Source organism: Perognathus longimembris, chromosome 24 (assembly GCF_023159225.1).
Source record: "Perognathus longimembris pacificus isolate PPM17 chromosome 24, ASM2315922v1, whole genome shotgun sequence".
Lineage (NCBI taxonomy): Eukaryota > Metazoa > Chordata > Mammalia > Rodentia > Heteromyidae > Perognathus > Perognathus longimembris.
In genome coordinates this window covers 30,342,285-30,368,542 of record NC_063184.1, presented here as the reverse complement: position 1 = coordinate 30,368,542, position 26,258 = coordinate 30,342,285, and the positions used below count along the sequence as shown (strand labels likewise).

The 26,258-nt window shown below is 44.1% G+C and overlaps 2 protein-coding genes across 2 annotated transcripts in view; one reads left to right on the top strand and one right to left on the bottom strand.

Annotated features, from left to right (window-relative positions):
* Positions 1–9,002, top strand: part of Smarca5 (SWI/SNF related, matrix associated, actin dependent regulator of chromatin, subfamily a, member 5) — a 30,862-nt gene extending 21,860 nt beyond the window's left edge. Inside the window, exons 16-24 of the mRNA XM_048333699.1 lie at positions 56–175; positions 1,430–1,540; positions 1,866–1,979; positions 2,246–2,368; positions 3,112–3,244; positions 4,437–4,555; positions 5,132–5,344; positions 7,143–7,250; positions 7,783–9,002. Of these exons, the coding sequence (XP_048189656.1) occupies positions 56–175; positions 1,430–1,540; positions 1,866–1,979; positions 2,246–2,368; positions 3,112–3,244; positions 4,437–4,555; positions 5,132–5,344; positions 7,143–7,250; positions 7,783–7,848 (1,107 nt within the window). The 3' untranslated portion in view covers positions 7,849–9,002. The remainder of the gene's footprint in view (positions 1–55; positions 176–1,429; positions 1,541–1,865; positions 1,980–2,245; positions 2,369–3,111; positions 3,245–4,436; positions 4,556–5,131; positions 5,345–7,142; positions 7,251–7,782) is intronic.
* A 6,083-nt stretch (positions 9,003–15,085) lies between these two features.
* Gypa (glycophorin A (MNS blood group)) lies at positions 15,086–25,912 on the bottom strand. The gene is made up of 6 exons (XM_048333670.1): positions 25,909–25,912; positions 20,937–20,987; positions 19,345–19,380; positions 17,726–17,811; positions 15,740–15,818; positions 15,086–15,264 (listed from the first exon to the last, which is right to left on the bottom strand). The coding sequence occupies exons 2-6, from the start codon at positions 20,980–20,982 to the stop codon at positions 15,185–15,187; spliced, it is 327 nt and encodes a 108-aa protein (XP_048189627.1). The 5' UTR covers positions 20,983–20,987; positions 25,909–25,912; the 3' UTR covers positions 15,086–15,184.
* Between the last annotated feature and the right edge of the window lie 346 nt (positions 25,913–26,258).

Here is a 26,258-nt window from a genome sequence, read left to right as displayed (position 1 = left end):
ATCTTGGTTCATCTGGACCACAGATCTCACGCCTTTCATTTTGTTTTCAATCCAGACTGCAGAAATGAACGAAAAGCTCTCCAAGATGGGCGAAAGCTCACTTCGGAACTTCACAATGGACACCGAGTCGAGTGTTTATAACTTTGAAGGCGAAGACTATAGAGAAAAACAAAAGGTGTTTCAGAATGAGGATTTAATTACCTGCCCTTTATTCTGCTAGTTTTGTGATGCTTTGTAATTTTGTCTTAAAGAGCAGGCAATTCTGTTTGTACATGTCTAATTTTTTTTCATTATTTTAACATGGGTTTTTGGGTGATACGCTGTGTGTGTGCGTGCGTGTGTGTGCGCGCCTGTGTGCCTGTCTGTGCGTGTGCGTGTGCCTGTGCGTGTGCGTGAGCCAGTCCTGTCCCGTAGCTCTTTCTGCTCAAGGCTCATGCTCTACCACTTGAGCCACAGCTCCATTTCTGACTTTTTGTTGGTTAATTGAAGATAAGAGTTGTATAGATTTTTTTTTTTTATCCCAGCATGAATTTGAGCCTTAATCCTCAGATCTCATCCCGAGTAACTAGGATTATAAGTGTGTGCCACTGACATTTGATTGAATTGTGTGTGTGCACAGGCACGTGCATGTGCCGGTTTGGGGCTTGAACTCAGGGGCCTGGTCACTGTCCCTGAGCTTCTTTTGCTTAAGGTTAGCACTCTACCACCTGAGCTAAGCCACAACACTATGCCTAGCCTTTTCTGAGTATAACTGGAGTCTTGTGGATTTTCCTGCCAAGGCTGGCTTTTGAACCCTGATCCTCAGAGCTTAACGTGCTGAGTAACTAGGATTATAGGTATCCAGCACCTGGCTTGAATTTTTTTTAAGTTTATGTAAATGAAGTTTATTGTACAATGTAACATACTTTCTTGTTACAATGAATATAATCTGAGATACTTGAAAGGGTCAAGAAAAATGACACAATTTTATGTAACAAGTTGTAGGGATTAAGATAAATTATTCCTAATTTTATTAGTGTTACATGCTGGTATGGAGAGAAATTAGGACATGTCAATATAAAAGAAGAAAAATGTAATTCTCCGTAGAGCTTTTTTTGGCTAATATTGGCAAGTACGTCCTCAGATTTTTTTTTATTAAATGTCTCTATATTTTGTAGTGTTTGCACTCTCTTCCCACGGAACTATTCCCTAGTCCTCCCCTTTGTATGTGGAACTTGTAGTTCAGGATGTCATTAGTGCCCTATTTATGCACACCGTGTCGTGTGCCCGTAGTTCAGGATGTCATTAGTGCCCTATTTATGCACACTGTGTCGTGTGCCCGTAGTTCAGGATGTCATTAGTGCCCTATTTATGCACACCGTGTCGTGTGCCCTGGTGATTTGTTGCTATCTCTAACAACATTGCTCATCCCAGTCGTTTCCCCTGCTAGATTGCATTCACAGAGTGGATTGAGCCTCCTAAACGAGAGAGGAAGGCCAACTACGCTGTCGATGCGTACTTCAGGGAAGCGCTTCGAGTCAGTGAGCCGAAAGCACCCAAGGTGAGTTGATGCGCCACAGGTGTCCGAAGATGCCCTTGGGAATGCCTGTTTCTATGTTGTGACAACAAAGGAAGATTGAGACTTAACATTTTATGTGGTTTTTGGATAGATTACTTCCTTCCGTTATTCTTTGAAGTTTTTACAGTTAACTTTGGGTGATCTGTTTGCTCTCTGGTTAATGTCAGCTTAGTGTTTCTAAGCTGTGCTTTCAGTTCCTTAAGAATTGGCTGTCGTGGCTTATGAAATGAAAAATACAAATAAGGAGAGGGTTTTTTTTTTTGTCTTTATTTCATTGGATAATACTACTGTGTTTATTTTTCCTTAGGCTCCCAGACCTCCAAAGCAACCCAATGTTCAGGATTTCCAGTTCTTTCCCCCACGTTTATTTGAATTATTAGAAAAAGAAATTCTGTATTACAGAAAAACTATTGGGTACAAGGTAAGTGAAATTCTGTACTTTGTTCTTTTCTGTTCATAAACTGTGACGGGTATATGCACTAATTACTAGTACTTTGAGACTAGTAGAAAGGGTATTGACTCTGTCCTAGTTGTGTAGGTTGAATATATGAGATTATACTAATGTTTTTATTATGTTATAAGTGTATCTTCTCTTGTGGTTGGATTGAACTTGTCCAATGTCAGTTTGTTAGGAATTTAATCCATCACGTGTTCTTTAAATGAGCTAATTGGTGCCCTCTGTCTTAGGTACCTCGAAGTCCTGACTTACCTAATGCAGCACAGGCACAGAAGGAAGAACAGCTCAAAATTGATGAGGCGGAGCCTCTTAATGATGAAGAGTTAGAAGAAAAAGAGAAACTTCTGACACAGGTATAGGTACAGTCAAGACCCCAAGTGGAGCTGTGACCCCAAGTGGTAGAGCACCATCCTTGAGCAGAAAGAGCTCAGGGACAGCGCCCAGGCCCCCAGGCCAAGCCCCACAGCTGACAAAAAAAAAGACACTGTGAGGGAAACCGCAGTCTAATTGGAGATGGTAAAACATGGATGAATGCCGTATTTGGTTTATTAACTTGTCAACATGGTTGAGAAGTTTCTAGATTTGTCTTTGGTGGGAGGGGGTATTCTTTTGACACCTTTTCAGTGTTCCCATCTTTCCTATTGCTGCAAAGTTTTCGTTCTCAGTTACAAATAGATTCATTGTACTGTTTGCCAACTTTCAGAGCTCATTCAGCGCCTTCCAGAATGCAGCTTTTGCTCTACCGTTAAAGCTTTGTGTTCTCTCACTTCCCTCTTGTGGGCATCTCTGCCCTTAGCTTATGTTGACCCTTCCCTAAACACTCCAAGAGTGCTTCAAAGCTCAGAAAAAAGACCATCTTTGCACGTAGCACCCCTAACTCCCTCACCTTGAGCATTCATTCTGTTAGTAAACACTAATGTGTTAACAAAAATGTGTATCTGTACAAGTAAGTTAACCACTCTGAAAAAAGCCTAATCTATTGGACTGGGAGCAATCGAAACGTCCTCTGTCATTTTGAAATGCACAGGTGAAGCATAATGGCTTTGTTTCCAGGTGTATCATGCTGTGATTAAATGTTTTGTTCATTGCCGTGTAGGGATTTACTAATTGGAATAAGAGAGATTTTAACCAGTTCATCAAAGCTAATGAGAAGTGGGGCCGTGATGATATTGAAAACATAGCAAGAGAAGTAGAAGGGAAAACTCCAGAAGAAGTCATTGAATACTCAGGTAATGTTCTCATTAATTGAACACACAAGAATGTTATTAGGCTTTTGGAGGTGCTCTCTGAATTATATATTGATCAGCTGATTTTGCTACATAGCCTAGCATGTTCATTAAAATATGACCTAATTGCATTATCATTGTGTGTGTGCGCGTGCGCGCGCGTGTGCACCTATGCTCCAGTGTGCGTGCGTGTGCTTGTGTGTGCGTGTGCTCGTGTATGTGCATGCTTGCCGGCACAGGCTTGAACTTGGTCTTGAACTCTTGCTTGGTTTTTTTGCTCAAGGCTTGTGTGCTGCCAGTTGAGTCACACCTCTGTGTATAGGTTTTTGCTGGGTAGTTGGAGATAAGAGTCTGACAAACTTGTCTGCCTGGGCTGGCTTTGAACCATGCTCCTCAGATCTCAGCCTCCAGAGTAGTTAGGGTTACAGGCGTGAGCCACCAGTGCTCAGTTTGCAGTTGACTTTTTCGCTCGTGGCTGGTGGCTCTGAGCCCTATCTCCAGTGTACCTTTACTGCCAGTGTCTTCAAATGAAGATAGTTGCACAGATTTTTTTTGGTAAGCGTTTCACACTTTTGTGCCCAGACTAGCTTTGAATCACTATCACATCTTAGTAGCTAAGATTAAAGGTGTGAACCACAGCACCTAGCTAGATTTGTTGTTTTTTAACACAACTAACTATATCCACAAAGCCCAGAATAGGTCACTGAACAGTGGTACTTCAGTTTTTGCTTCATACTGAATATGTATAGTTTCTACTGCGGTAAGAATATAGGATCTCAGAATAGCAACATTTAAGAAATGGAAGGGGGCTGGGATTATGGCCTAGGGGTAGAGAGCTTGCCTCCTAAACATGAAGCCCACAGTTCCTCAGCACCACACATATAGAAAAATCCAGAAGTGGCGCTGCGGCTCAAGTGGTAGAGTGCTAGCCTTGAGCAAAAAGAAGCCAGGGACAGTGCTCAGGCCCTGAGTCCAAGCCCCAGGACTGGCCAAAAAAGGGGAAGAAAACTTTGAACACCCAGAATAGTCTTCTCACATTTAAGGAAACAGAAATTATAAGCAGCTTTCTACTATTAAATGTAGAGTAAGCAAAAATATTTCTTAGTCCTTACTAAATACACATGTATATTTATATTGACAAACATTTAAATTTTCTCCTTTGTTCGCTCCCATCTGTCCAATGTTTCCTCCTTAGCTGTGTTCTGGGAAAGATGCAATGAGCTCCAGGACATAGAGAAGATTATGGCCCAGATAGAGAGAGGAGAGGCAAGAATCCAAAGAAGAATAAGTATCAAGAAAGCACTTGATACAAAGGTACTTGCTATATTAATAAATAAGGCAGTTCCTGTCCTCGCCCCTCTTGGTGCACATGAGTTGCAGCAACCTCTTTGGGGTGGTGGTGCTGGGATTGGGGCTTTCACTCGGCCTGGGGTCGTTCTTTAGCTTTCTCGCTCGGGAAGCCACTCTTCCGCTGGAGCTACACCTCCACTTGTGGCTTTTTGCTGGTCAGTTGGAGATGAGAGTTTCTCAGATTTGTCTGCCTGGTCTGAGTTTGAACCATGATCTTCATATCTCAGTCTTCTGAGCAGCTAGGATTGCAAATGTGAGCCACAAGTGTGTGGCTTAAAAGTAACTCTTAAAAGTAAAGAAATGCAGATTTCAAAAGTTTTCAGAGAAAAATGATGGACCATTAAAAGAACCTGTGAACTGACACATACCAGGTCAAAGGCACTACTAGCCTTAGGCCCTTCCTAAGGAAGTTCTGAGTCTGTATTTCTCTATAAAATAATAAAACACCACACAAGTTTTATAGGAAAAAGTACAATTGAGATTCTCGGACAGAATATTGTGATGATATTGGTAGTTAATAACAGAATCTGACTTCCCTAGATTGGTCGGTACAAAGCACCATTTCATCAGTTGAGAATATCATACGGCACTAACAAAGGGAAAAACTACACTGAAGAAGAGGATCGATTTCTCATCTGCATGCTTCACAAACTCGGATTTGACAAGGAAAATGTTTATGATGAATTGCGACAGTGTATTCGAAATTCCCCTCAGTTTAGATTTGATTGGTTTCTTAAGTCCAGAACTGCAATGGTGAGTTTCCAAGTTTGTTTCTGTGTAATAGAGAAGAATTCAGAATATATTTATCCTTTACTTTTTAACTTGGAAGTGACATATTTGTTACTTTCAGAGACTGCATACTTTTTTTTTTAAGAAATGTAACTACTCATCTCCACAGTTTGCAAACCCAATATGTATGTAACTTTAAAAGCTTATTGGTCCCACCCATAAATGCCATATACTTTGTAGTATCCCTAGTTGACATTTTATCAGTTTGTAAGTGAGTACCTTTAAGTAGCCTAGTATGGAAAAACACTTGCTTTGTATAGGTTTGGTGCTGGGTTTTGATCCCTTTTGTGTCTGGCTGTTTTTCATTGAGGGATCTCCATTTCTAACACTAGAATTCAAATAGAGATGGCTCCTTTCCTTCTGTACTTGAGCAGTTTTGAGCTTCGAAGACTCCCAGATTCTGTTCTGCAAGGGTGATGAGAATGTAAAGATTTTCTAGTGTTAGGTTTGGACGTCCTGGGATGAGCAAGCCTTCCAGTATTTCTGCAGTACGAGTTCCCAGTGCGTTTTAAGTGTGTTACCACTCAGCACAGCCGTGGACAGAGTACGGTGTTTTTGTGTTTGACTGCTGATAGCACTATTTTGTGACATCTTTGTTACAGAAAGTCATTAACATATGGGGCCCTGAATACCGTAGCATATCAGCAGCCTAGCAACAATGTATGTCACCGCCTACCTACTATGGGAAACTAATGAGATGCTATTACCTTCTGTGTATTATCACCAACGTATTTCAAATATTTAACAAGCCTTGTATGTGTTTTCTTTCTTGCCTGTCCTGGGGCTTGAACTCAGGCCCTGGATGCAGTCCCTGAGCCTCTTTGTACTTGAGCCACAGTGCCACTTCTTGCTTTTTTGAGTAGTTTATTGGAGATGGGAGTCTCACGCTTTCCTGCCCAGGCTGGCTTTGAATCACAATTCTCAGATCTTAGCCTCCTGAGTAGCTAAAATTAGAGGCATGAGCCACTGACTTCTGGCTTGCATGGTATTTTCTATAAAGTATTTTAAAATTGTTGTCTATAAAAGGTTCACTTACTATAAAAAACAAAACAAAACCATGACCCTTGACCCATGAGAATGAAGCTGCTAGCCAGCTGTGATGTAAATAGATTTTTCCCTTCAGTGTTATCTACTACTCCATTGTACTTGAAATCCTTTCTGGAGGCCTGGGAGAAGAGGAAGAGCTTGCCCTAGGCTTCCGCACGGACCTCCACAAGGCTGGGAAGGGAAGCTTGTGGTGGTACATCCCTTCTGTAATTCTGGTGATAATGTTTTTGTTTGTGTGCTGGTTCTGGAGTTTCACCTTAGGGCTTTACACTTGTGTCCTATCACTTGAGCCATACTTCCGCTTTTGTCTTTTTGTTGGTTAATTGCCGATCTGGGCGTCCTGAGTAGCTAGAGTGACAGGTGGGAGCCACTGGCTGGCTCTGGTGATGATTCTTTTACAGGAAATACTATGTCCGCTTTTTACTTTGAGTGCTGTTGGGGCTTGAACCCTAAAGTTGTCATCACGCCTGGCAAACACTTTACCATTAAATTATATCTTCGAGCCCCTACACCAGTAAAGCTTTAAAGAATGAAATGGAAACATGAAATACTAGTTTTGTTTTTTATTGTCATACCATGGATTGTGTATGAAAACGTTTAAGTTCCTTTTCATTTAGTTTATTATGAGTATATGTATGTACTCTTCCAACACCCTAGTAAATCCTGGCCACAGGCAAATGGCAGGTACAAGTTACTGTGGACATTTATAATGCAGGAACTCCAGAGGAGGTGTAATACCCTAATTACCTTGATTGAAAGAGAAAACATGGAACTGGAAGAGAAAGAGAAGGCAGAGAAAAAGAAACGTGGACCAAAGCCTACAGTAAGTGTTCACGAGTGTGTGAAGACTTGTAAGATTATAACAGTTAAATATTCTTTTCAACTCTTGCCTTTCATTTGTATTATCAGCCCCTTTTGTTTCACAAATAATACATTTGAGTCTTCTAAAAGTGTAAAGTAGAACTTGATTGCATTGTGTAGGAAGAATCTTATTGGGGGTTCCTAAAAGTTTGGGAATGTACGTCCTATGTCAGGTTATATACTTCCCATTGGGAAACACATGCAATCATTTTAGGACATTTATTTCCTAATATGATAAGGAAATAGCTTTATAACGTCTAAGATTAACTTCTAGAGTGTGATTTACTGCCTAGTTTGGTCTTAGCAATGAATGTGAAGACAAACATGTTAAGGGGAAAAAGTAGTCTTGTAACTTAGTAAAGTGTGGAGATTGGATAGTTAATTTTGAAAGATTTATTGTGTTGGAGATCACTAGTAAGTGCAATCATGTGTCTGAATACAATTTGTGGCCATTAGGTCTTGTCACGAGAAGTAATCTCTGTGCTTGTTTGTAGACACAGAAACGTAAGATGGATGGAGTGCCTGATGGCCGAGGAAGGAAAAAGAAGCTGAAACTATGAATGCGTATTTGTTTCATAATCACTAACTTTAAACTAGTAGTTCTTTAATTTACGGGTCTTCATAAGATGTACTGTACAATGCTGAATTGTTATGTCATTCAAAGACATCAGGTTCATGTGTTTACTGAGCTAGAAACGTAGTATGTAGTTTCACTTTTTTAAATGCAACAGCTGTGCTGAAAATTTTTTTATCATTAACTTGAAGTAATAAAATAGGCTTCATTTATTAATAAATGTTTCATTTGATTTATTTTTCTATTACAGTTCCATTTGCGAAGTTGGTGGCTTTTTGTCATCAGCTATGATTTCTACACTTGTGTGGCTTAGAACAAGCAAACAAGTCATGACATTGCAGATAGCGCTTGTCCCTTCGCTCCTCGCTTAGTGGTAGAATTGCTTTACCTCCCTTTGCCTTTGCAGAAATGTCGCTATTTTCTTTGTAGTGTCGCTGAGTCTCATCACAAGATCATGTAAACTACGTTCTCCTTGCTTATTGTAGAACGGGGGGAAAGACAAGCAGATGATCATTTCTCTGCATCTTTCTGTTATGCTTTCTTTTCTGTAGTTGGTTCTGGAGTAAATATACCCTCTTCTGTTGGACAAATGGCCTTTTAGTTGTATAGCCAAAGACATTTAGTATTATACCATTTTGTAAAAGGAATATTTTTTTTTAAGTATTTGGTAATAAATATTTTAACAAATGACCTCCCCACCCAGCCTCAGCCTAGAAAGATAATGTCAGAACTAAGGTGATTTTCTTTTTTAAAGAATCAGCCAAACTAAGGTGTGAAGTTGACATACTGTTAAAATTGGTAACAGAATGTATCCCCTCCCAGTTTATAGTATTTTTGAGTTTTTAGAGTAAACGCAAATTTTATTTTATTATATTTTAAAATAATTTCTAAGTGTTAGCAGGACTGAGTATAGTTCTAGTTTTTATTTTTTATGGAACAGACTTGAACTGGAGACCCTAAAGCAGGAATACCCAAATTGTAGTGTCAGGATTTTAGCTGTACCAGAGGCCTTTGTGTGCTACACATAATTTGTATAAAGTTTTATATGTGCAAGTTGGGTACATAAACAGTTCTCCATTTTTCTAAGGGAATGCAATAAATGTAGCATCGTGAATAAATATAACTTTTATAATCCTTAAAGTGGTCTATTCTTTCCATTTTTTCATTTAATTTTCACTTTCTTCCTTAGGAAATGGTCTCCCGTAAACGTCTTCCTCTCTATTTTTAAAATTGTTTTCAATTATTCCTCACGAGTCATTAAAAGTTTTGATTTCTTACAGCATGACTGACATTATGCACAATCTTGCGAGGGTGTGGGCATTGGTGCCCTGACCACACCCTTTCTGGCAGGTGCCAAAGATTTGAACTCATTCCATGCTCCCCTCGTGGACTTGTGTATGCAAGGTTTGGGGTTTTCATAGGAGTGTGAACTCGTTGTGGCTGAAATGACTGAAAATGCAAGGCTGAAGAAAACGTCATAGAGCTCTCAAAAGTGCTGGAGAAACTGGGAGGAAAAGGTAGAGAGGAGAAATACGGGCCGAAACAGTTTAGTGTCAGGTTTTGAGCTTGAAGGTTCAAATACAACAAGAAAAACCCTAGTGAAAAAAATCATGTAAGGTGGTCACCAAATTGAGTATTGTGGTTTAGCTAATGCTAACGATAAACTTTTCTAGGATCAGAATTTGTTCTTGATGTCTAAGACCCATTTTAAAATGTGTTTAATTTGCCAAGTATCATGGTACATGACTGTAATTTCAGCTCTTAGGATTTGAGGCAGAATGATAAAAGAATTCAAGGCCAGGGCTACATAGGGCATAGCAAGAAAAATACAGCACACAGCATTGGTGGTTCACTCCTGTAATCATAGCTGCTCAGGAGGCTGAGATATACATATATATTCATAATCCAGTATCTTCATTTTCAAATTTATAGCATGATTATGTATACACACACAAATACATTGATAATGTATATACATGTATACATGATATATATATACATATATTCATAATTTATTCTGATGTTCTCATTTTCAAAACCATGATCCTTAGACCTCAGCCTCTTGAGTAGCTCGGATTACAGGTGGGAGCCACTCGTGCCCAGCTTCGGGTAGAAGCAGCGCTCGCGCGGAGCCGGACAGCAAAGGTGGGGCACGCTTGCCCCCGACACCTTGCTTGCCCTGCCCGCGCCCTGTGGCCTCCGCTCCGTCCCCCCACCGCAGAGCAGACACTGCTGGGCCATGTGTGGGAAAGACCCCCGCCCGTTCTCTACACGTACACAGCCGTGTGGCCCACACTCACTATCGAGGGACCCCAAGGTGCAGGACAGGCTCTGGAGAGGCGGACAAAGATCCAGCCGCCGCGCTGTGCTCAGGAGTCTCTTCGGTCAAAGAGTGACCTGGCATGACTTAGACTCCAGGAAGTGCTAGGAAGGAAAACCAGTTGGAGCTGTATTCATTTCTCTTCTATTTTAGGAGGTTTCGGTCAAACAGATGGACCAGTCAGATAGATGTAGCTGAGACAAAGATGTGGCTGGAAAAGCTGCTGGGAAGTTAAGGAATTTTCAGTGTTTCCTCTGCAGAGAACATGAGTCTACCTGACAGTCACATTAACTTGGGGTCTGTGAGAGCCGGTCTAATCGTGCCTACACTTGAGCCAAGCAAGGCGCGGCTTCTCAAGTCCTGACAGAGGCAAGGCTGAGAGATGAAGCAGTCTGATCCTGCCTTTTAAACGCGTTCTTTCCTACATGCTTCTCGAGATAGGAACACTGCGCTTGTTACTTCTTATTACATCTGGGAGCAGAGGGCTGGTGTTGAGCCTTTCCCTTCTCCGGCTCAACTTCAGCTGGGCCCCACAGGGCCTGGAGCTACACTTCCCACCCAGTAGTCCCAGGATCGTACCACACAAGGAGCTCTAGATACCCTGTGCCACTGGGAAACTCGTGTGCTGCTGCTTGGGTGGTCCTTGATGGGAACTGAGATACTCGACTCAGGTTCTCTTCTTTGTTTCCTTCCAAGAAAATCTCACACAAGACTGACAGGTCTTACATATTTGGCAAGGTTACCTGGCCTCACCCATCCTACCACCGCCACTGTCTCAGGACTAGGAGTCTCTAGACTGGCATATCATGCGTATGCTTGTCAAAGCAGCCGATGCTGTTGTGGTCTTCTGGTCTTGAGGTGTCCGAGGAAGGGAACACCATGAAAGGAATGGTTCACATAGCACCACCTACAGGACTGAGAAGGAACAGGGAAGGTGAGAAGAGATGGAATTCCAAATGGGGATTCCCTGTGGTTCTTCAACCTTTAGATAATACCTATTTATATTAAACTCACTTTCCCTTCCAGTCACTAATATTAATACGGAAGGTATTTAGAATAGATCGGTATTTCGATATGACCCAGATTTAGTGGTCTTTAAGTAGTATATATTTAATAAATCCAATATAAGTATACAATATATACAGTAATGTACAAGTCATCTATTTGTTTAGATTAGGGACCAAATGAACTGAAGGGTGATTAGATGCGGGACTCTAGGTGGGAGGATAAAGAAGCAGAGAAAGTAGGATTCAAATATCCATAATAAGCTGGGCACTGTGGCCTTCACGCCTGTAACCCAGCTTCAGGAGGCTCATGGTTCAAAGCCAGCCAGGGCAGGAAAGTGTGACACTATTATCTCCAATTAACCAGGAAACTGGAGATGGCGCTGTAGCTCAAGTGGTAGAGCACTAGTCTTGAGCTAAAGAGCTCAGGGACAACACCCCAGGCCCAGAGTTCAAGCCCATAACAGACAAAAAAAAAAAAAAAAAAACACAAAAAACTCCACAATAATATAGTGGTATAAGGATTAGAAACTCCATAACAATATAATGGTATAGAATTTCTCTGTCTCCTCCTCTGCCCACGGTGACATCGATGGGCAGCATCTCCATCATCTGCTGGGTCTGCCTACCCTGAGTACAGTTTGCTATGAGATGCCACTTGTTAGCATACCAGGAGTATCCTGTCCTTCAGGCTTCAGGAACCCCAGATCTTTGTGTCACTGTAGACTTACCCTTGTGAGAACTGCATGGAAATGGACAGCGAGTGCTTTTTCGTGTCTGGATTCTTTCATTTGACACAATGCTCCTGAGACTCATCCATCACATCCTTTCTTCCCTTTATTGCTGACTAGGGATTCCCCATTGTGTAGCTGGGTCCCAGTTTATTTTATTCGTTTACAGTTGATGACAAGTTCTTTCTAGTGCTTAGCTACTATATATACTGCCGCTCTGACTATTGTAGTTCTGGTGTTTGGGTGTACAATTTTATTTCTCTGTAGTGAATTTCTTTGACTCCGTGCTATTCCAAGCATCCAGCTGGGGATGTAGCGTAGTGGGTGAACCCTTGTCTAGCTTGCACAAGACCCTTGGTGCAGTCTCACATGAAAAATAAAATCTAGCAACACAAAATTTTAGAACTAAAATGGCAAGGGGGAATCATATTGATGCCAATGGTAGAAGCAGATGATATCGACATCTAAAATCACTCAATATACTGGATAAGCAATTTTTGCAAAGTATCAAAGTGTCTTCTGGTGAGGCTCTCACCGTGAGATTCTGGATGGGATACACTGGCCTCAGGAGGGCTTTCTTGCATGTGTTTGTGATAATACCATGCCCACCATCATCTAGATGTAAGTACACGCTGGTGTCCGGGACTGCGTCTTGCGTATACGTACGTGAGAGGGCAGAGGGCAGGAACTGCTGGTCATGAACTGGCCGGGAGGGCGGGGGGCGTGGTGAGGGCCCCACGAGGGAGGGGGTTGCGCAAGTCCCTCCCTCTTCTCTCCCTTTCCCTCTTTCCTCTTCCCTCCCGTTGTTCCTTCCTCTCCTCCCCCATCCTCAGATCTCAGCCTCCTGAGTAGCTAGGATTGCAGACATGAACCACCAGTGCCTGGCTTCATTATTTTTTAGTTACATATTTTTTCATAAAGGTGATGTATAGAGTATCATTATTATTAGCATTATTATTTGTACGAAGGGATTACAGTCCCGTAAATCAGATTATAAGCACAAAGCTTCTTAATGTCCCCTCTTACTTGTTCCCCCCACCTCCAAGTTGGAGTATTTTTTAAAAGGAAAGAAAAGAGGAAGTCTTTTATCTGGAAATTCTTGGGGCTTCAGAACGATCTGCTTTCTACTCCCCCCACCCCCCTCCTTAGACACCCCCTCTTTCTCCGGTGAACAAGTCCGATTAGGGAAGTGGCTGGCCCAGGGCGCGGGCTTGACCACAAGATCCTTCTCGCTCAGTTCACGTTTCCTTCGCATTTGACTTGGGGCTGGCCCACAAAACCACAGGACAATTCAAGAATGCTCCTGTGCATTTGGCTTCAGATTGGGGGTGTGCTCGTCACTGGCTGTTCCCAAGGACAGTAGTTTCCTAAAGTTTATTCCAAAAGCGAAATAGTCACTGATAGCAGAAGAAGAGCTGGAGGAAAGGCACCTCCGTTACCGTGGACGAGTGTAGATTTTGAAATGGATTGAAGGGAAGCAACTATACAATGCATAAAAACAGGGCAGGGACCCCCTCCTCCCCCAAGTATGTAGCGGTGATCCCAGGAAACTGAGTCACAAACTCTGTACCAATTGGTTTGAAAGGGTCAGGATGGAATCAGTCACTCCCAGATTTTTTCTTTCCTTTCCTCTCTCCTCTCTCCTCTCTCCTCTCTCTCTCTCTCTCTCTTTCTCTCTCTCTCTCTCTCTCTCTCTGAAAGATACTTTAAGGGAGCAGCTTATGAGATGGTGACATCTTGGCCTCTTTGGGGACTGAACTTGTACCCAAAGTGGGGGTAGAAAGTCTCATCATCCCTAATTATGGAATGAACCTTTTCTGTTTTCTTCTTTTGCCACTAGGCCGCATTCCCAGCCCCTTCTGTTTTATTCTCTCGATGTCTGCTAAATGAATTCAGAAAGCCAGTCAATGCATTCGTGTATGTGATGGAGAACCGAAGTTGCTGGACCACGTGTTGAAAGCACCAGGCTGGGGCCCGGTGCAGCTGGGGTGGGGTCAGAACTGCCCAGAGCCTTACCCAGAGAAAGGCGTGTGTGCAGGAATCGAACCCCCACACCGCGCAGAGGAACGGAGGCTATGAATCACACGAAATGGTATTTTCCACCACAGCTAGTGTCAGCTCACTCTGCATGCACGCATGCAGAAGCCGGGCCTCGGTAACGGATCTGACGTGGTGCAGTCTGGGTATTCTCACTGCGTTAGGCCGTCTCCAGAGTGTAAAATCAAAACAAGCCACGCTGGCCATTGGGGCTCTGGTGTGGCTCAAGGGTAGAGCAGCTGCTTAACGGCGCTAGCCAGGCGCTGGCAGCTCGAGCCTGCAGTCCTGACTACTGTGGAGGTTGAGAGCCACTTCCATCTCTTCTGGTGGTTCATTGGAGATGAGGCTTACGGACTTTGCTGTCCAGGCTGGCTTTGAACTGTGATCCTCAGATCTCAGCCTCCTTAGGAGCTGGGATTGCTGATGTGAACCACCACTGCCCAACTCCAACAAATTATTTTAAACAGTTCAGGAATATATATATATATATATATATATATATATACACACACACACACATATATATGTATATATGTATATATGTATATACATATATATATATACACATACATACATAGTAACTTACTTTTTTTAATGAGAAAAGTCTTCTGTGTGGATTTATGTATCAAATAATGAACGTGGGTGCCATTTTATAGGTTTATTCCACGTTCAAGCACAAGTTTCACTGGTGGAAACAAAATAGCATCCTCATTAATAACAATACTCTATCTTGCCTGCTCAGCATTGAAGAAAATGAATGAGAGAACGTCATTATCCCTTTTATTTAAAACAAAGTTTGGAAAAAAAGAGAACTGAGATTTCATGAAATGGTGCAGGCCTTTCGTTTGGTAATAGTGTAATGTAATTAAAACGCGATAGCATAGGTTGAGAGAAATGGAGGAAGACAGTGGGAGGGAATCAACGTTCCTTGTGCTTATAAACTGACGTGTTGAATTAAATGCCTTTTGTGCCACTCCTTAAAGATAATTTAAAAAAATACATTGGCATAGAGAAAAATGTTAAAGAACATTTTTCAGCTGAAAATTTGCGTCTGAACTCTAATTAATTAAAATTATGCTCATGCAAAAGCAAGCACGCAAGTATGGAAGCACTCATGAGCAGAGGTGTGTGTTTGATGATTTATCCGCTGGAACTTTTGATGATGCGATTTCCTTCCTGGAATGACACAGCATAGTTTATCGAGTCCCCAATGTACATGTTTATTTTTAGCTAGCTTAATTTGGGATCTTCTTTGAGTTTTGTTCCTTCATCGTTGCTCGTGGTGAACACATTCTCTTCGACTATTCTGTGAGGAGGGGAAACACAAAACAATAGAAGACACAGTTACACTCAAATACAACAGCTCATTATCGCGTGTGTGATTCACGTTAAACTCTGTGAAGTCAAACACCACCATTATTCTCATGTCAAAACAGATGTGGTGCCTTGCTCAAGATGACACAGCTAGCCAAGGTTCTGTCATGGATTTGAATCCATCCTGGTTCCACCCCTGGAATTATTATCCCATACCCACTCTAGCACCTCCTGCAGACAGAGAAGTACAATGTGGAATAATATTCAGCCATAAAGAAGAATGAAATTACATCATTCATGGGAAGATGGATGGAACTGGAGGTCATTATATTAAGTGAAATAAGCCAGACTCAGAAAAGATAAATACTGAATGAATCCTGACTGGTTATTTCTTGTCCTAACTCAGGAAGAAGTAATCAAGCCATTTCCTATCCCCAAAGTTCATAAAGCCAGGCAAGTATTCATGCCCACCTGGCAGACCGGTTGCGACCGAACTCAAGGGTTCATCTGTGTGGGGCAGGAAGGTAGATTGCATGTCCACTGAACTTTTCTGCGAATAAAACCCAGAACATTATGAGCACCACGATTGTCTAAAGTGAAGAGACTAAAAAAGTATCTTCAGATTAAGACATTTTTCTAAAGTTTCATTTTCTTCCTTCCTTCCTTCCCTCCTTCCCTCCCTCCTTCCTTCCTTCCTTCCCTCTTCCCTCCCTCCTTCCTTCCTTCCTACCCCCCTCCCTCCCCCCTCCCTCCCCCCTCCCTCCCTCCCTCCCTTCCTTCCTTCCTTCCTTCCTTCCTTCCTTCCTTCCTTCCGTTCTAGTCTTGGGGCTTGAACTCAGGCCTGGCCACTGTCCCTGAGCTTTTTCGCTCAAGGCTAGCACCCTTACCACTTGAGCCACAGATCCATCTCCAGCTTTTTGGTAGTTAACTGGAGATAAGACTCTCATGGGGGCTGGGGATATAGCCTAGTGGCAAGAGTGCTTGCCTCGTATACATGAATCCCTGGGTTCGATTCCCCAGCACCACATATACAGAAAATGGCCAGAAGTGGCGCTGTGGCTCAAGTGGCAGAGTGCTAGCCTTGAGCAAAAAGAAGCCAGGGACAGTGCTCAGGCCCTGAGTCCAAGGCCCAGGACTGGCAAAAAAAAAAAATCTCATGGATTTTCCTGCCTGAGCTGTCTTCCAATTGAGATCCTCAGACTTCAGCCTCCTGAATTACAAGTGTGAGCCACCAGTGCCTGGCAACGTTTATTTTAGTTGAAATTTACATGGTAGTTTAAGTTGTGATTTCATAGGGATTTGAATTTCTGTATTTAAATTTAATAGGGTTTAAATGTATATTTGTATTTCTAAAAAGCACTTGGTGGTCACTAGGTGCAATATTACCCCGTATTCTGATTTCTTAGACATGTTGACCAGTCATATTCTTTTATCTCTCTCTCTCCATCCATCATGCATAGATAGATATTTACAGAGAAAATTCACTAAATTTTGTAAACAATTTCATTAACTCCCCCCACCCCAGGTTTTAGAACATTGATCAAAGATTTTTATGCTTTGATTACTTTTTGAGCAGGGCCTCATGGTTTTGTAAAGGACCTGTCTCCAATCTCAATGCTTCTGATCTTTGCTTTTGGAGAGGTTGGGGTTACAGGCATGACTGTGTCATAAATATTGTGTCATAAATCTCCCAAGAAGAAGCTTGTATAGTTTGCAAGGCTGTGTCATGAGGCTACAAAACTAAGTTTAGTGACCGAAAACAAAATGATATGCTAAAAACTCATGAGTGGATTTTGAAAAAATTTGTCTCAGGAAATGAGAAGAATGGGAAACAAAAAAAGTAAACATACCTAAATATGCCATGTCGTTTAAAATACTTAAAATATTTTGCCAAGTAGAAGCTTGATTAATTCATCTCTAGCCATCAAAATATACAAAATAATATTTGGGAGATCATGCATTTAGATAGATTTACGTTGGGGGAAGTCATCTTAAATTGAGCAAATGAAGAAATCTGTTAGAGTGACTCTACATATCTGTTTGCAAAAAGAAGAATTTCCTGCAGTATTTTTCTAAAGAACATAATCATTGTTGTTTACACTGGTACTTAAAGCATGGAGAAAATCTGAATTCTTGCTAGGTGCTAGAGGCTCAAGCTTATAATCCTAGCTACTCAGGAGGCTGAGATCTGAGGATCATGGTTCAAAGCCAATCCAGGTAGGAAAGTCCTTGAGACTCTTATCTCCAATGAACCACTGAAAAGCCAGAAGCCCTGCTGTGCCTCAAGGGGTAGAGCACTCTCCTCCAGTGAGCATGCCCAGAAACAGCCCTGACTTCAAGCCTCAGAATCAGTGCGCGCGCGCGCGTGCGCACACACACACACACACACACACACACACACACACACACACACACACACACGAGAAGCCCCAAACAACCGCAAAACTGAATTCTCACCCTTGTCAGCCGTTTGATCAAAAAAGCAAATAAAAGGATGGTCCCAACGATACCAACCATCACTCCAAAAACAATGGCGATTATCACTGTGGAGAAAAGCAAACGGCAAGATCACCCATGTGTGCCGTGAGTCACCTCCTGTGCTTTGAAAAATCTAACAGGTGCATCCCACCGTACAACATACACGAGCACTGTACGATACTCTGCGCATTTTATCTCCAGACACTGGTGTTTCAAGAGTGACTTTGTGAGAAACTGGAACTCTGAATGATACAAACCTTTTACTCAGGGACACAGAAATACTTATGGAGAGAAGCAAGATGGGCGCCGTCCCTGAGCTCTTTCTGTTCAAGGCTAGCTCTCTACCACTTGGAGCCACAGCTCCACTTCTGGTTTTTGAGTGGTTAATTGGAGATAAAAGTCTCGCAGGGATTTTTCTGTGTGGGCTGGCCTCAAACCATGACCCTCAGATCTCAGCCTCCTGAGTAGCTACGATTACAGGCGTGAGCCACCAGAGTGTGGCTAGAACCAAGATCTTGAGGCTCTGATTCTTGAACATGAAGAAAGAATATGATCTTTTAGTGTGTCAAGGGGAATCACACAGATCACAGAACCACAAGCTTGAAAGGAAACGGTCCTAACTGCATTACAAGTGAGTAAACAAAAGTTAATGAAGTTGGAGGAAGTCCCATCCTTGCGGTACCTTTGCAGCCCTGCTTGGTAAAATCCACAGAACTGAAGGACAGACAGACAGACAGACAGACAGACAGGCAAAACTGCACATTTGTTTGGCCAAGTTATGCCTGAAAGGCCTATTCTTTATTACAAAAGCAAAAATAGCTTTTAGAAAAGTCTCCTCCTCCTCCTCCTCCCCCTCCTTCTCCTCCTCCTCCTCCTCCCCCTTCCCTCCTCCTCCCCCTCCCCCCTCCCTCCCCTCCCCCCTCCCCTCCCTCCTCTTCCAGCTTTCTCATCCTTGGCTGCAATTTTTTACTCTGATCAAGTTCTGCCATCCGTTCTTTTTCCTATGTGGGGGGAAATAATATATCAACACATAAATAGACCAAAGCCCCTTACATAGCAGCTCTGGAGGGGAGCAAGAAGTGACGTCATTTATATCTGAGGTCATGAAGCTTGCCCTTCTAGTGAAAGCACAGGCCAAGTATGGATTAAGAGAGAGAGAGAGAGAGAGACAGAGAGAGAGACAGAGAGAGAGACATGAATAGTCTCTATGTTTTTTTTAGATGGGGCTAATTAACTGGATGGTTTTTAAGCAGGCCTCTTGTTTATATTAGGGAGGACAGAAATTCAATTACTTTATCAACTCAGTGACATTTTCTCAAGATCTCACGGTTGAGGAGAAAGCTAAAAAAAAATAAATAAATAAGAGGAAGAAGATAAACCTATGCACTACTACTTCCAAACTGTTTTGAAAAGAAGAAATGATTCTTTCAAAGTTGAGGACATTTTATTTCCCACTTTGTGGTGGCTGGAGTTAATGGCGCCTCTGCTTTTCTGTCTGAAAATGGACACTTCTCAATGCTCAGGTGTCCGAAACACACAACGTACGGTTTGAATTGGGACATCCATCCCTTGTCACCCTGACGTAGCTATTCACGTACCTGGTTCTGAAAAAATGTGTTCGAGTTGTTTTCTCCCTTCAAAGAAGACAAAAGTTCAAGATAAGTCATAATGAACAGATTACGTCCAAAAAAAAAAAAAAGCCTAACTATATGGTTACTTAAACGTTTTTTTTTTTTTTTTTTTTTTCCAGTCCTGGGGCTTGGACTCAGGGCCTGAGCACTGTCCCTGGCTTCTTTTTGCTCAAGGCTAGCACTCTGCCACTTGAGCCACAGCGCCACTTCTGGCCATTTTCTGTATATGTGGTGCTGGGGAATCGAACCCAGGGCCTCATGTATACGAGGCAAGCACTCTTGCCACTAGGCCATATCTCCAGCCCCTTAAACGTTTTTATTATTATACAATAATACTCCCCACTGCCTTGCAGCGTGCTTGGCTATGTATGCGTCCGTCGTTCTTCAGGGTTCTGTATTTGCCGGTGCTGTGTGTGCGTTTCTGCGGCTGATAGGAAGCTGCTCGCTCTAGGTCCTCGTGAGGAGGAATGAAGGCAGGGAACGTGATGCAGTGCTGCCCTTGTTGGCCCGTGGATCTAGTACAGGGCACGTGGCACGGTGTGTGCCGGGTCTTTCAAGTCCGACACCTTCTCCTTGGCTTCACTTCAAAGTGAGATTGTGTTGTTGGACCCCAAAGCCAAGTCAGGGCGTTGTTAAGCGCATGGCCTCATTTTTCTCCCCTAGCCTTGGGTCTTCTTAAAAAAACCATTGCTCCCATTTATTTCCCTGCATTTCATTGGCTCTGTATCTTCCCATCTCCCCTCTAAGTCTTCCCTCGGGTTAATGGGAATCTGAAGTATCTTTCCTCAGCCCCTTCTAAGAAGCCCTTCTCCCTTTTTGCTATTAAACAGGTCTAACAGAGCCACTATCTCTCCAGAAAGAGCCCCTTATCTCAGCCACCAGCCGGGCTCACAGGCCTGGGGAGGACTCAGGCTCTGCGCTGTGCACTTCTGTATGTGTCTTTGTTCATCTTTCCAGGAGCACTGGAGGCAAGACTTACTGGCTTCATTTTACCATGGAGGAGCAGAGGTTGTGTAAGGCAACTGACTCCGTCTGCAGCAGGGCGAGGCCCCTCATATTCCTAAACCAGCAGCGCCGCCCCCCCTTCTGCTCCCATGGGTGGAGCTCAGGTTCACAAGCCGCTCGCCATTGGCTAGTTCAAGTAGGGTAAAATGCATTCACTTAAGGTGACTTTGAAATAACCTTCACGGTACACCAGTAGTCTCAAAATATACTAGCCACATCTTCTGCTAGTTCCTCAACAATCTGAGGCGTGTCTTGGTGCCATCTTGAAGAGAAACCAGTTTAGGACAGAACTTTACATCTCAAAAATCCTTCCTGAACCCAAAGCAGTTCCTCCTTCCCTCAACAGGAAACCCCCACAACTTTAATGTCTTTAACCACAGTGTCCTTTCTGCGAAGTCGAGAGGAGCAGGCGTGGGGAGTTCAGGTGCATCTACCTAGCCGGAGTGCCAAGGTATCTGTCACACTGTTTGCGTCGTCTCTGCTTGGGTCCCTTGGAATAAAACTGCATCACAGTTGGGACTGTGGATCCACTATGTAAACATGAGAGAACAAACCTGTAAAGGCGGGTTCTGGAGTCACAGCTTTTTCACTGGCATCCATTGTCTCTCTTTTCGGTGTGTTAGCATCTGCAAGAGACCGAAGTTCAGGGCAAGGAAGGCACCAGAAAGTGCTCAGGGGGAGTGTATCTAGGGTAGTATTCTTGAGTATAATTATACTCAGGCATATTTATATTCGGAGGTAATATACTCAGGTATAAAATGCTCAAGTGTAATATACTCAGTGGTAATACAGCCAGGGACAGTTATACCCGGGTATAACATACTCAGGTATAATTTGCTCAAGATATATACATATATATATATAAATATATATATTCAGGTATAATTTACTCAAGGTAGTAAAAGCAGGTATAACATACTCAGGGATAATTATATTCAGGGATAATATGCTCAGGTATAACATTAAGCGACTAGAACAATTACTCTTTTTAACGTTAACACAGTGGTAGGGATTTTGAGGTATGGAAATATTATAATGACAAAAAGTAATATTTCCTTAAAGAATCAGCCAAAGTATATAAAATTGCAAAAGCGGATAATTCATAAAGAAAAGGAATCTGTATCTTTTAGTAAATGGAGATGTGAACTGTTGGCTTACTCCAAGAGAATAGAATATGGGCTGTCAATTGTAGTTTTTTAAAGGCATATAAATAGAGGAAATTAAGTCTGTGAACGAAAGTGCTATACAATGATGTAGTAGCCAGGCGCTGGTGGTTCACGCCTGTAATCCCAGCTACTCAGGAGGCTGAGATCTGAGGATGGCGTTTCAGAGCCAGCCCAGGCGGGAATGTCCGTGGGACTCTTATCTTCAATTAATCACCAGAAAACTGGAAGTGGTGCTGTGGCTTCAAGTGGTAGAGCACTAGCCTTGAGCAAATGAGCTCAGGGACAGGGCCCAGGCCCCGAGTTTAGGCCCCCCGACTAAAAAATTAACAACCACAATATCTAGCAAAAAATAACCATGGCATATTAAGGTCCAGAAGAAATGCATTGACATTTGTGCTCAGCCTAAGCACCAGCTACAGACTCAGCTATGGACACTGGCAGCCGGCCAGCCCTGAGAGAAGACTGGCCTAGATAGGCAACCCAGCTGCAAACAAGACACCCGCCCTGCGGTGGCCTTTTCACTCCTTGGCGGGGTCTTTGGTGAGGAAGACTTGGCCTCAAGCATTTGCAGGGATCCAAGGGTAGAGCAAATTATATATATAAAATAAATTAACAAGCAGGACCTAACAGCTCTTAAAGCTGGCACTTTATAAAAGGTCAGACAGGATGAAAAGAATACTTTAAACTCACACACAAAGTACATCTCACTTTTTGGTATCAGCATAAGAAACCAGTTGGGAAGAGGGCGAGAACATTAAAATAGGTGTTCAACTTTGCCACTATCATTTTGAACTTCTAGCAGCTCAACAGACTTTCTCTACCTGTTGGGGAAAGAACACGTAATATTCAGAAGTAGACGCTAAGTCTCTACAGGTCAAACGTGGCGCCCGAGTTTAGAGAGCCCCCCACAGTCTCCGGCAGGGATTTTGAAGCACTTCCCTTATGGATTCCATCTCACGTTAGTCAGAATGGCCGCCACCAGGAAAACAAGGATGCGGGGACCAAGGGCCGCCTGGGCCGTTAGCGGGGAGGGAAGGCCAGGTAGCCACCGAGGAAGTCGGTGCGGAGGTCCTTCAACATGGGACCGCCCCGCGCTTGTCGCCGTTACCCAGAGCCGCGTGAGGTGCACGCGACACAGATGCCCCCGCACACCCGTGTGTGTGCAGCACTGTTCACGACGGCCACACGAGAGAATCAGATGCCCAAGAACCCACCATTGGAGAACAGCAGCGTAGCACCCATCACAATGAGGCCTCGAGAAGCATCACATCTTCCCATTGACAGGAACACGAATAGCAATGGACGCCAGGGTGCATGCTGGGTAAGACTAAACCCAGTGCAGAGAGACAACGTATTTCCTTTCATAGGTGCAAATCAACACTTAAAAGAATAACAATTATGATATGGCATGATTACAAAAGAATGGCTGTTTGGCTCAGTAGAGTATTGGCTCAGACGGTTGAGTAAAACAGAAAGGGATATGAAGGTGAATTTGAATAGGATAGAAATGCATCGTTATATAATTATAGATAGTATAGTATATGCTATATACCATAGTAATATATAGTATGCTATTCTATATATGATGTCAATATATTATAAATTGTATATTTTTACCCATGCGTATGGCGCTACCATATATATTATGCTATTTTCATATCTATTTATATCTATAGAGAGTAGGACTACCATATATTCATATACATATATATGGATGAAAATAGCATAATTAAATCCACTAAAGAAAGAAAGAAAGAAAAAAAGAAAGAAAGGAGAGAGGGAAGATCAGAAAGAGTAATAGAAGGTATGAATTTGATCAAAGTAGGCTATATGCACATATGGACATAATACAATGAAAGTCTTTTGAACAACTAATTTATGGTCATAAAAACTGTCCTACATTAGATCATAGTCTCTGTTCTTCCCACCCAGAATCAGACCTTTGCTTCTACCTAGCAGCGTCCTGAACAATTGTCAGGACTTGAGGCAATTCCCAACATCTGTGTACTGCTCTCTTCGAGTCTCCCCTAATTACACAGAGGAATTGAAACAGAAACCCACCACCTGCTTTAACTCTCTAGATTTGATACAGTTCCTCCTGAGAGTTGTCTAAGTCAACTGAGTGGGGAAATACATCCACAAATGTCCTAAAATAATTTGCTGAGACCATTTCCTCAACACTCCGGTGGCAGTGGAGTGCCCTTGAGATGACCTCTGCTGCTACCCTGTGTTACCCCCATCTCTCATACCTGCTTGAGACCTGGACAGCAATATCTCCCCGATGTCTCAGCATATTGCCCGGTAAGCACATGGTACCTTGTGCCCTGGGTGCCCCTCAATTCCTTGACATGCTCGGAGAATTCTCCTAAGAGCCAGAACTTTCTGTAATAATTGCGTAGTGTCGACTTGGATAACTTACACAGCTCGTTGCTGCGCTTGGATTCGATCTCTAGGCCCTCTGGGCCCCTGAGCAGCGTGCCGCTTGGGCAGGAAGGTCCCTGTGAGATTCCTATCTGCAGCTCACCACCAGAAAATCAGGAGTGGCGCTGTGGCTCAAAGCGGGGGAGCGCCAGCCTCGAGTGAAGACGCCTCAGGACAGCGCCCAGGCCCTGAGTTCAAACCCCACGACCAGAAACACCGAGCAAGCAAACAAAAAAAAGGGCTCCACGTTGCGAGCTGAACTGGATTTGGAGCTTGGGTGGGTAGAGTGGAACGCATTTGTCTCCCTCCCAGAAAATGAAATGCTGCAAATACTCCCGGTCGCCACATTGGCTAGATAGCCTTCACTGATATCACTTTTGTAGGTGTTCCTATGTATTTGTTTTACCCTTACGTACAAAGGGGTTTTGACTCAACAAGACAGGTGGTGAATACAAGGTGTGTGGATCAGTGTCACTCCCTCCTTCTCCCCCATTCCCTCCGGGTACCTGGTTCCCTTTCACAGACAGTGTGTAACGCCTCGCCTCCGAGGTCTGCACACTCACGAGAACGCGCGCAGTCGGCCTCTGAGCTCTGAGCTCTGGGGGGAAGATGGTGGAGTGGACTCGTGGGTCTCCAGTACGTTAGGGATCTGGGAAGGAATGGAGGACCTGCCTCCTGGCCCTCTGTACCACTCTGTTTCCCAGACCAAAGGCCCCCCACAGTTTGCACTAGGGGAGCCCTTCTGTCTGCATGTGATAAGCTCAGCTCGTAGGGCTCCAGGGCTCCCGACTTAGCTGACACAGACTTCTTATCTCCCAGGAACCTGCGACACCAGGACCTGTGTCCTGCCGGCGGCGGGGGGGGGGGGGGGGGGGGGGGGGGGGGGGGAAGGAAGGCCTTCGGGAACTTGCAAGCGAGAAAAAGACAAGTTTCTAACGAGTAAAGTGGTTCTGGCATCGGGATCCTCGGGAAAGCCAAGTGTATTTGTACAAAGTTCAGACAGTTCATTTACAACAAAGCTGGGGCAAAAACTCACCCCCACTCACTAGCTGGTGCACTTTCCTGCCATACCTTAATACTGTTCTCCACTACGTGGGAATCTTGCCTGTGCTGAAAGGTGTTTGAGAATGGTTGGCAGAGAGAGCTACCTCAGAGCAGCCATTTGCTTTTGAGCCAAACGAGTAACAAGGTCAGTTTCGGGTCAGATTGTACAATAGACTGTTATCATTGCTCTTTCTCCTTTCCTTCCCTCCCTTCCCATCCTTGCTTCTTTCTTTCCCTTCGCTCCCTCCTTTCCTTTCTCCCTCCCTCCCTCCCCTCCTTCCTTCCTTCCTCCCCTCCTTCCTTCCTTCCTCCCCTCCTTCCTTCCTTCCTTCCTTCCTTCCTTCCTTCCTTCCTTCCTTCCTTCTTTCCTTCCTTCTTCCTTCCTTCCTTCCTTCCTTCCTTCCTTCCTTCCTTCCTTCCTTTCTTCCTTCCTTTCTTCCTTCCTTCCTTCCTTCCTTCTTTCCTTCCTTCCTTCCTTCCTTCCTTCCTTCCTTCCTTCCTTCCTTCCTTCCTTCCTTCCTTCCTTCCTTCCTCCCTCCTTTCCTTCTTTCTTTTCCTCTCTTCCCTTCCCTTCCCTTCCCTCCTTCCTTTCTTCTCTCTCTCTTCTTTTAGAAAGCTTTTGTCAAGCCAAAGCAGTGCATTACACCCCGGCCAGAGGAGCCTGTAACGGGTAGCGGGCTACGCAGGAGAACGGGGGACCCCAGAGTTTCTGCACGCCTTTCTGCCCGGTTACAGGCGTGGCCCCATCCCAGCTGCAGTGTGTGATCCAGATGTGTGTGATCCAGATGTGACCGGCAGCTGCTTCTGCTGATCTGCGGCCTGGCGGGCCCTGGCAGCTCCCGCTGGCCGCTGTCCACCCTCCTCTGGGGTGGGGGGGGCAGGGTGTGTCACCCACCACCTGGCTCAGGTGCAGGAAAGCAGCTGCCCTCCCCCGCCCCCCCGCGCTTCAGCACCAAGGGGAAGGACGGGGATGCCAGCCGGCTGTGTGGAGGATCGGAGCCTCGGGTGCGTCCTCAGCGCTGACCCTCAGGGCGGCCGGGCGGGCGGTTACCTGTGCTTGTCCCCGCGCTGGCCGCAGGGCCAGCCGCCGCTGCCGGGGAGACGGGCACCGCGCTCTCCTGGGCGCTGGGCGCGGGGGTGACGGCGTCCAGGGCCGGGCGGCCTCTCTCGGCTAGGGCGTTAACTGCGGGGCTGGGGGGCAGCGCTGGAGGGTAATGGGCTACCTTGAGGTGCTTGGGAACAAAA